At 43.8% G+C, this 10,644-nt stretch overlaps 1 protein-coding gene across 1 annotated transcript; it reads right to left on the reverse strand.

The window, feature by feature from the left end:
* Positions 1 to 451: 451 nt before the first annotated feature.
* ugl (ureidoglycolate lyase) lies at positions 452 to 10,424 on the reverse strand. The gene is made up of 15 exons (XM_030396488.1): positions 10,391 to 10,424; positions 6,178 to 6,306; positions 5,873 to 6,091; positions 5,639 to 5,729; positions 5,394 to 5,470; positions 4,621 to 4,731; positions 4,485 to 4,544; positions 3,727 to 3,883; positions 3,341 to 3,539; positions 2,537 to 2,615; positions 2,346 to 2,438; positions 2,100 to 2,172; positions 1,919 to 1,986; positions 1,494 to 1,618; positions 452 to 1,349 (listed from the first exon to the last, which is right to left on the reverse strand). Exons 1-15 carry the CDS (start codon positions 10,394 to 10,396, stop codon positions 1,178 to 1,180), a joined length of 1,659 nt encoding a protein of 552 aa, XP_030252348.1. The 5' UTR covers positions 10,397 to 10,424; the 3' UTR covers positions 452 to 1,177.
* Positions 10,425 to 10,644: the final 220 nt, after the last annotated feature.

A 10,644-nucleotide genomic window follows, 5' to 3' on the forward strand; every position in this document is an offset into this window, starting at 1 on the left:
GAATTTATCTTCACTCCTGTTTATCAACCTGACTGCAGCAGGGATCCGTAGCGGCGACCTCCATTGTCGGGTGTTTGTGTTCTGTAATGTGGACTGCTGCCTGGAGCTGGAAGGGAAATGTACTTTACTTCATGGATGTCATGTAACAGAGAGGAGGGCGGGGGGGAGAGAGTTGATTCAGAAGTTCATCTGAATTCAACCACAAACACATCCGTGATTTTTGGGAGGGTGGATCAACACCAATGATCCTTCCTCAAACGGACTTTAGGGGTAGTGAACACAGCAACCACCATTAGTCCTTGAGGCACGAATGAGGTCATGAAAGATGTGGCAGCGGCAACCAAATGAAACGGAACGTCACCTTGAGCAAACTTGTGGCTTTAGTTGAACACTGTTGGAAACATTTGGGATAATGCGAGTACACAACTTAACATGTAGAACAAAGGTCCAGTCGATTTTAGGCATTTTAATGCAGGATTACCTTTACGTTGATTCAAACCCTGGTACACAATATGAAGGCACTTACAAATGTATAATGTGATGGGGTGAAGGATGGAAAATAAATGAAAATGTGTATTATTACTTTGGCCTTTTTTTTTGCCTTTTATTAGTTAGAGCAGCAGAGAATCTGACAGGAGAGGACAGAGGGACAGGACGATGCTCCGCGAAAGGGCCACACACCAAAATCAAACCCAGGCAGCTATCTGCTCACCCCAGACCTCTTGCTCTGTCCACAGAGTACGAATCCTATTGTTCCTACATTTCCTGCTGGTTGAAATGTCCTCTTGTACGTGTAAAATACAATACAAACATTTCCAGAGCAGACTCGAGCTGTTTAAATATCATTAACAAGGATATGCAACTTTATTACATCTTTGAGACTTGGATCCTCACACAGCAGGGTCACAGCACACTCCAGTCTGCTGCTGTGCAACTCACGGCACGATTTAAACAGCATCAGAAATGTAGACGTCTCAAGCTGCTGACAAATATTTCCCTGAAATGAGGTCCTATGGGGTACACTAGAAGGAATGGTGTCATTCTTCTACAGCCATTTTCACTTTTTACTTGAATGGTAAGTTAAAGCAAATAAAGTTGGCTGTTGCAAATAAAAAAAAAAAGTCAAAAGTCCAGTCCTCAGTGTGATACAGAGAACATCAATGTTCCAGCAGGACCGTCACAGTTTGGACCGGTGTGTGTCCTCGTCCAAAGCCTCCACTTGTCCACAGCTCTGGGAGCAGAGAAAGGTGTGGTCCTGATTCAGGTAGGTGGTGATGAACTCTGGGAAATCTCTCTTCAGGACCACCTCCAGGAACATGTCTGCTGCGGTGTTTAACTTCTGTTTGGCACTGAAGAAGACAGAGAGAGAGAGAGACACAAGACAGATATAACAGGTCTGTCAATGTTAGGTAAGAATTGATTCCACTGAGGTGTGTGATCCAGCGCAGACGCATGTCTCTCCTCTGCAGAGTCCCTCTGGCCTGTCTGCTCACCTCGCAGAGGGACAGCGAGCGCTCAGCTCCATCATGACCTTGTTGGTGAGGTCAGTCACAAGCCGCCTGCTCACCACCCTGCTGTCATCCTCCAGCCGAGTCTGATGGCGGATCCACTGCCACACCTGACACCACACAAACACCTTTAACGTCAACATACTCTTACTTACACAAACACTGCACACCGATCAGGATTCAGCTAAATTTGAACTAGAGGCGTGTTCTTGTATTTCCAAGCCACTGTCACTCATGACGTCAAGATGAAGACCTGAAGAAGGAGATTAGTTTGTAGCTATGAGACTAATCTGTCAGTCCATCGGCTCTTTGCCCAGACTGAAACAGCTCAAGTTTCCAGTGTGATTTAACTAAAAACTAGATGGATGGATGAGTCCAGAGTATGTCCTTGGTGGGCGCTGGAGACGGACCTGTGATCTGGAAATCTCGGCCGTGGCAGAATCTTCAACCTGGCCTCTGTAGAAGAAGTGTCCGTTACCTAGGAAACAGTGGTTTTAACAGACTACACAATGAGACTTTGTTCCCGCTCTGCCTCACTCCATCCTGTCTGCTCGCGAAGATGAGAATGCAAGGATAAGTAAATATACATACCTGCCAGCCAAGCGTTAATAAAGAGGACACCAACTGCGATGTTATACTTCAGACCGTTCAGGGTGACGCCTCCCTAAGGATAAAACAAAACACATCCAACTATACTTTATAATTAGAGACTTACACAGCATTTCCTGTTCTTTCACACGAAGCCAACAAAGTCGTTAGAGCTGTACAACACAGTACAGAGACCGCTTTGACATAACATCAGCACATCAGAGTTTCTGGGACAACTCATCGACTGACCGCAGGCATGGACAGCAGGTCATCAGGGGTCACAGTGACATCATTACGAAACTGGTGAAGCTGGTTGTCACCCTCAGTGTGGAGCTTGAACAGCTGGAAGAGGGGAAGAATCACCACGGTGAGAAAACATAAGTCACTATTAGCAGATCTATTCTAACAGAAATCTCCATGGCTCATGATCCATGGATTACCTTCTGCATGGGCTCGATCAGACCCAGGTCATACACCATGAAGCCATCCACGCCTGCCTTGATCTCCAGCAACTTCAGTCTAAGAGGGGGGAGGAAACAGTCTCACAGCTGTCAACGTATTTGAATCTAAATAACACAGGCAGTGTGAGGATAATGTCTGTCGAGGGTTGAGATTTGATTGTCGATAGCAGCAAACGGTAAATCACGTCTGACAAAGTGTGACAGAAACCTGGGATTTGTATTCATGACAGTTGTGTTGCACTGAGACGGTGGGGGAGCCAAATCACACAAAATACGAATTACTACATAATGTTGCTTTAAGTCATTTCCGTTTCTCTGGTGGAAGTGATGCACCTTCACCCTGGTTGCCACGGGAACGTGCCTATGTTCCCACAGCCCTATGTTCCCACATTTCTAGGATTTTTTTTAAAATTAGGCCCTATGTTCCCACGTTTCCTTTTTCATAAATTTACCCTAACCCTAACCCCTAACCCTCAGCCTTCATCAGTTGAGAAAGCTTCAGAGAGAGGTGTAATTTATGTAGAAAAATGTACAATGTACGTAGCCTATAATTTATGTAAAAGTAACTTCAGTGCTTTCCTCAGGAGACTTTTGTTAGTGGGGTGTGATTAACACTGCAGCGAGCGTCTTTGTCAACCGCCTGTACAACCAGAGTGGCCGTGTCATTCTGCAGGCTATGGTGCTTCTCAGTGGCTGGGACAGGGTCAGCACAGCACAGCCACCGTCAGTCTGTCAGCAAACGCTCTCATGATCATACATGTGTGTGAGTGGGTATGATCCCACCTGGTGACGGCGGCCAACACTCTGCTGTGGGAGTCGCTGAGCGCGCCCGGAGGCAGCAGCGGGGCGGCCATTCCTCCTGTGGCCAGCGCTCCCCTCCGGTGACACGTCTGGACCAATAGGTCCATGTAGCTGCGCAGAAAGCGCTTCTCCATGTTGACATATTTACTGCGGTCGGGCAGCAGGAAGGCCTGCCTGTGACCTGGAGGAAAAACACATGACCTCTTCAGTTTAGTGAGACAGACTGCCCCTCTTCAGTGTAATGTGTCTTTGTGGACAATTTCCTTATTGTAATGTATTTATAACAAAAACACCCCCTCATACCTACTAGGTTGAGAGGGAAACACAGGGATGTACGGAGAAGCTATGAGCGAGCATGTTGGCCTCACCAAATTTGTTGACAAAGGAGGCTGAATAATCCCAGATGCCACAGTTGAGTCCCGCTGAATGGTCTCGCAGCTCGTACAGAATCTCCTCCATCTCAAATGCTGCTAGGACATTTTCAATGAGCACCGTCGCCTTGATGCAGCCCAGTGGCAGGCCGAGCTGGACACACACAGACACACATAACATTTGTTCTTACTAAAGTGACACAGTTTGGCTGTTGCATGGCGTGCAAGTAGGAACCTTCTCTTACTTTCTTCAGGATATTGATGAGGATATTGATTGGTGTTAAAAGTAGTCAATAGTGGTAATGCTAAATGTAATTCATGCTGCCACTATACAGCTACTTGTCAAAGTATCTGACTGAACACATTGACATTAAGTGATGAGTTGGCTGGCCAAACACAACCCAAGTGGGACCGAACACAGCATCTGAGTCCGGCGGCTGCCAATTTGAGGACAGGGGATACAGTGTGGAGGTGATTTTCTTGCTGGGTTTGTCTCCTGGCAACATGAGACCTAATGACAGTCAGCTAATCGGACTGCTAACGTTAGCTGCAAGACTTAACAAGCAGGTAATAACTTTATAAAGGCAGCCAAACTCTGTCATTTAGACCGCTACCCATCTGCTGAACTATGCTTCAGCACTTATGGGGGGGTTAAAACAGATAGTGACTGTGATTTGTGATATTGGATTATTTTGTGGTCAAACTGAGCTGACCAGATGACTGACAGGTACATAAACACTGACACGTGTGCAGACCTTCTGTTGTGTCCAGACAAATATCTTGTTCCACAGTCTGGCCTCCATGAAGCTCTCCACCTGGAAAACAACGAGAAACAGCAGAGCTTCATTTGCTTAGTGATTTTGCATGTGTGTGTGTGTGTGTGTGTGTTACCTTTGAGAGGTAGAAAAAGGGTCCGCTGTTGTTTTCAAACAGGGTGCTTCCACAGTGAAACATGAGGAGTCCAAAGTCAAAGAGAGGAGCAGGAAGCTCCCTGCCCTCCACCTGACAGACAGACAGACACAGAGGAGCTTCATCACAGTAAGTTATGACAGCATTAGACTGGTATCTGAAATCTGCTTATTTTGTCTGACGGTGTTCAGTTTAATCTCCGAACATATAGCCTACAGTAAAGGGGCATTATATCACTAGAGGAGCTGCTAGCTGCTGTTAGCCGGTTAGCTCATTTAGCCGTACAACTAGCGGTCCAGAATGGGAGCTGAGTGCACCCGAGGGAGGAGTGGTGGTGTTTTCAATGTTAGCACAGGAGCTTTGGGCCAGGACGTGCCAAAGCTAGCTGGTTGGCACGCTAACTTCCGTAGATCTTGGTCCATTTCTGAATGTTTTCAAAGACAATTCTTTCATACTGCACCTGTAAATGTTCTGAAAAATCCGTTTTTCCAAAGTAAAATCTTTCTCCACACTGACAAAAATGAAATTAGTGGAAAATATCTAAAGCTTTTATCCTACAAGAGGACTAGGGCCGCTGAATTCTGAGAACTCAAACAAATGTTTCACAGTGGCTCTAATCCTCGTCCTTACTGGTGTGGTTATTGGCATAATAGCTGTGCCCTGTTTTGTTAATTATAGACTTTAAACTGCCCTGAGTGGATCAAACCTCCACACTGAACACTGATGGAAGTGACGGAGAGGAAACGCAGGACTACCATCATGTTGTGCTCCACCATGTTCCAGGCACGGGGGCGAAGCATCAGCACCGGAGCCTGAGATATGTGCGGAGCATCTGTAAACACATGGGAGGTGGATGAACGGTGTGCTACATGAGCGTATGTGGAACACGGTGTTGACCCCGTCCCACACCTGGAAAATTCACACACATATTCTTGTCCCTGTGCAGTAATGTAGCTGCACTAACATGAGGAACAATGTGAAATAAGTCGGGGGAAGTTACCGGGGAACTGGTTATGAACCGCCTTCAAAACATTATGGAGGCCTCTGATCTGGTTGTGATACGTGGGGCAGTTCCCGTCGTCAAAGTCAACCTGCCGAGACAAAAGAGAGGTCAGCTTAGTTAGAGTATTGTATGTGTCAGATGTTAATGGTTTCCATATTAACATGTGGCAGCATTACAACATAAGATACACAGTAGCAGTCAGGTAGTCAGGTACTTGATCGAGGTGGTTACCTGTATGCCTTGTGCTGGTGACAGCAGAGCTTTAATGAAGCGCTGGGTATCGCAGGGAGCCAGGTCCCCAATGTCCACGTGTCTTCTCTGGAGCCTCGGGGGGACGGGGAGAACTCTCCAGGCTGGGTCCCTCCTGATATGTGTGGTACTTTTCAGAAAGCTTGGCAGCTCACCTGACAGGTCCAAGTGGGTCTTCCTGGACACTCTTAACCGCAGGACCTGAACAGAGTGGAGCAGAAATCTTATGCTGATTCAGACATATCTTATGTGCATTCAGTGAAAAGGGCTATCTTCAGCTGTCCTACCTCATCCACCTCCTCGTTAAATGTGGAGATGAGCTCGTGGAGGAAGAGCAGGGAGTCGGTGGTGAAGAGTGTCCCGTGCTCTGCTTCTAGACCTGAGGGAGGGGGGGACAGCTCCATGCTGACTGGACCCTGTGGACAGAAAACAGTTGTTACATGACGTTGGTTCATCGAGGCCAATCTCCAAAGGTTTTTCAAAGAAAGGTGCTCATTATAAGTTGTATTTGCTTTACATGAGAACATTTTTTATGGTGGAGTGTTAACGATGAGTTCAGGAGTCTCACATCCTGGGGATGGAAGCTGCTCTGTAGTCTGGTAGTATGGCCAGTGACGCCCTGGATGAACGTCACCTTCAATAATAATATTCACACCTGGGCTCACCTTGCCTTAGCAACCCACATGAAGGCCGGTTGGACCAACGACCGACAACGAAGGGGCCAGTAACGACTCTGAAACTCAGAGCTCACATGTGTCTTTAACGACTCTGTAAGGACACTCCCACACAGGGTTAAAAAGCCGTCAAACTCCTCACCAGTGAGTTAGAACTGAAGAAGCCTCTTGGGTGAGAGCTGAAACATCTTCAAGAAACTGAAACAAGTCCAGTTGCCTTTGATACAGTATCTACAGTGACCTGCTGCTAACAAAACTAAGGAGAGCAGAGTGACTGAAGCAAACAGTCAACAACTGACTATGATGAGATGAAAAATGTTACATGTTTCAGAACTGCAGAGGTGTTAGCTAAGGTGGAGGGGGTCTTCCACTCAACACATTCACACAAACAGAGTTAACTTTAATATTTCATGCCAACTCATGTTGCCTGATGGCTTCTCAACTGTCAATCTTCACATAAACACATAAAAAAGCAAGGTTGACTTGAATTAGAACCTGCCTTGTCTTGACAAAATACTTGACTTGAGTTGAGACAACTTATGACTTTACTTGCCCAAGAAACAATGACTTGTCACAGTTGCTTGAAACTTGGACCAAATGTCTTAATGTAAATCTTTGATCACACTGATCACTCTTACAAGACAACTCTAACAAGTTATCAGGACAAATGTGAAAAAGAAATGTGTGGAAAAGATACTTTGGGGGATTAACTGTTTAATTTTGCACCAGGCTAGCTGTTCTGATGATCAATTAGTGAATTCTTTTACTGTTATTACAGCAAAAGAGACAGGTTCACCTGTTGGTGTGAATAGCATGTGTTGGTTCTGATAATTTCCCTGAGAGGCTGTGCCCCCTGTCAGTACTTATGCTTCAGTTCAGGCGTTTAAGGTTCAGTAACCCTTGGCAGCATTTTATGTTGACCACCAGGCACGTGCACACATAAGGCCCAAGGGGTGCTTGAGCCCCTGCCCTTTTTGCCTCGTATTATAAAGTGCCCTTTTTGTGTGTTTTTTAATGAATACATAAAATCCTGTTGTGCAAAGGGATGTCAAAAAAAGGCGGTATAAAAATGCCATGGTTATCTACCATATGTATTTCCTCGTAATATGGTGTGTGTGTGTGTGTGTGTGTGTGTGTGTTCTCTGTCCGCTGCTCCGCTCTGTCCCTCTGTATTAACGGTCGCTATTTTCAAATTAAAAGCCCCCCGCTAAGAACCTAGTTCTAAACACCAATGGGGTGCAATGTTAAGCTCTTATTTTGAAGAGAGAGAGAGAGATGCCGCTGCCTCATCGAGAAGTGAGTGACTGTGGAGCGACTTGAACCTTTGTCAGTTATAAACCATTAACATAACTTCCTTGTGGAGGCTAACAAGTCGCCTTTCACTTATTCAACGTGCTGAAATATGAGTCATATTTCAGAAGAGTGTCCATTTGTCCTTGTTGAGCTAACTACTTGAGACTATGAGAGATAATAATCTAATCTGACAGCTGTCTGTGTCGCTGTTTATCTGCCACAAATCTTAAACTTCTTCCAGATATTGAGTTCACTGTGACTTTGCTGTTGTAAACATTGTTGTTCTACTAACATCCACAGTAGCAGTCACAGTAGTCATTTCTTGGTTTTGTCATATTTTTAGATGTGTAGCCTGTATTTCTAGTTTGCACTTGCCCTCCAATAAATAGCCTGATAATATACCAGTGTTTGATTGCTTTTTAAGAATTGAAGCTGAATTGCATGTCTTCCAAACCTCAGTATTATGATGATGTGAATAAACTCATGTTGACAATAATTTGTTGACACAAAAGAATTGGCAGTTGCATATCACTCACAGCCACACAGGATACACAGCTTAGTAGTTAGCTTTCAGTTAGTACTTTGTTTACTAATTTTAAGTTAATGTACATATTGTGTTATTAAGGCCTGAAAATAATTTCGGCGCGCGCACATACTGCCCTTTTCTGAATTTGAGCCCCTGCCCCTCTATAATCATGTGCACTATGTGCACTCTAAATCAGGACTCTATTCAATGAGCAATTATTGTGGATAACTGTTTCTCAGAAAGAAATGCTTCACAGTACCTCGCCAGAGGAAATTGTTCAGGATTGTTCCATGTAACCATTAACGACAATGCAAAGCTGTTATCAAGAGCAAGTCAGTTATGTACTTCATGTAATGACATATAATTGATACTTCCAGCTCACCTTCTGTGCGGCTTTCAACTGTGAGCACACAGCCATTCCAAAAATAAGGTCTAATATATAATATAATATATAATATATCTGATTCATACGCTGAAGTCTGAGGTTCTTCGGGGACTTTGCAACTCTCACAAAGGTATTTTATATATATTAGTTCAAAGTCAGTCATCACTAAAATAGAATGTTTGGTCAGTAGTTTGGGACTCTCACTCCTCTGCTTTGCAGTAGAAACAGATGAGAACATTTCTGGTGCATGCAGACTGTGTGACAATACAATCACAGAAATGTTTATTATTTTATTATATATTTGATCATATATTTATTGCTTGAGCCCCTGCCCCTTTTGCCTCGTATTATAAAGTGCCCTTTTGTGTGTTTTTTAATGAATACATAAAATCCTGTTGTGCAAAGGGATGTCCAAAAACGGCGGTATAAAATGGTTATCTACCGTACTTATTTCCTCGTAATATGGTGTGTGTGTGTGTGTGTGTGTTCTCTGTCCGCTCTATCCCTCTCTTTTAACGGTCGCTACTTTCAAATTAAAAGCCCCCCGCTAAGAACCTAGTTCTAAACACCAATGGGGTGCAATGTAAAGCTCTTATTTTGAAGACAAAGAGAGAGAGAGAGAGAGAGAGAGAGAGAGAAAGAGAGAGAGAGAGAGAGAGAAGCCGCTGCCTCATCGAGAAGTGAGTGGCTTTGGAGCGACTTGAACCTTTGTCAGTTATAAACCATTAACGTAACTTCCTTGTGGAGGCTAACAAGTCGCCTTTCACTTATTCAACGTGCTTAAATATGAGTTATATTTCAGAAGAGTGTCCATTTGTCCTTGTTAAGCTAACTGCTTGTTAATGAGAGATAATAATCTAATCTAACAGCTGTCTGTGTGGCTGTTTATCTGCCACAAATCTCAAACTTCTTCCAGATATTGAGTTCACTGTGACTTTGCTGTTGTAAACATTGTTGTTCTACTAACATCCACAGTAGCAGTCACAGTAGTCATTTCTTGGTTTTGTCACATGTTTAGATGTGTAGCCTGTATTTCTAGTTTGCACTTGCCCTCCAATAAATAGCCTGATAATATACCAGTGTTTGATTGCTTTTTAAGAATTGCAGCTGAATTGCATGTCTTCCAAACCTCAGTATTATGATGATGTGAATAAACTCATGTTGACAATAATTTGTTGACACAAAAGAATTGGCAGTTGCATATCACTCACAGCTACACAGGATACACAGCTAAGTAGTTAGCTTTCAGTTAGTACTTTGTTTACTAATTTTAAGTTAATGTACATATTGTGTTATTAAGGCCTGAAAATAATTTTGGCGCGCGCACATACTGCCCTTTTCTGACTTTGAGCCCCTGCCCCTCTATAATCATGTGCACGTCCCTGTTGACCACATTAATGCAAGAGATATTCCAAACACTTGTCAAAGCAAAGAGGCATCTGAAAGTAGCACTTGAATTACCAGAGTACAGTCAGCTTAAGAAACTGCTCTGACGTTCAAAGTCCATCATGCTATTAACAACTCCTCACACTGTACTTGTTTCTTCCTATCGCTCATGATGTTGCTACTATACAGTCTATAAAGTATTCAGCCACAAAACAAAGTGATACAGTTGTACTCACAGACATGTTGACAGGCGCTCTGCTCACTCAACAGACAGTGGACTTTGGTTATGAACTTACTTTGGTCACTGTTTGAACAGGAAGATGTTTGCTTGTATGTCCAGTTTAAAGTCCTGCATGTGTATTCTGTATATTGCTATTTAGACATTAAAGGACCAACATTAGGAATTTGGTCACAAAAGACATGCTGATATGTGATCTAAAATATAACTGTATTTTTTAATTTATTTATTGGAAATTAAACTACTAGACAG

This window comes from Sparus aurata, chromosome 18 (genome assembly GCF_900880675.1).
Source record: "Sparus aurata chromosome 18, fSpaAur1.1, whole genome shotgun sequence".
Taxonomy (NCBI): domain Eukaryota; kingdom Metazoa; phylum Chordata; class Actinopteri; order Spariformes; family Sparidae; genus Sparus; species Sparus aurata.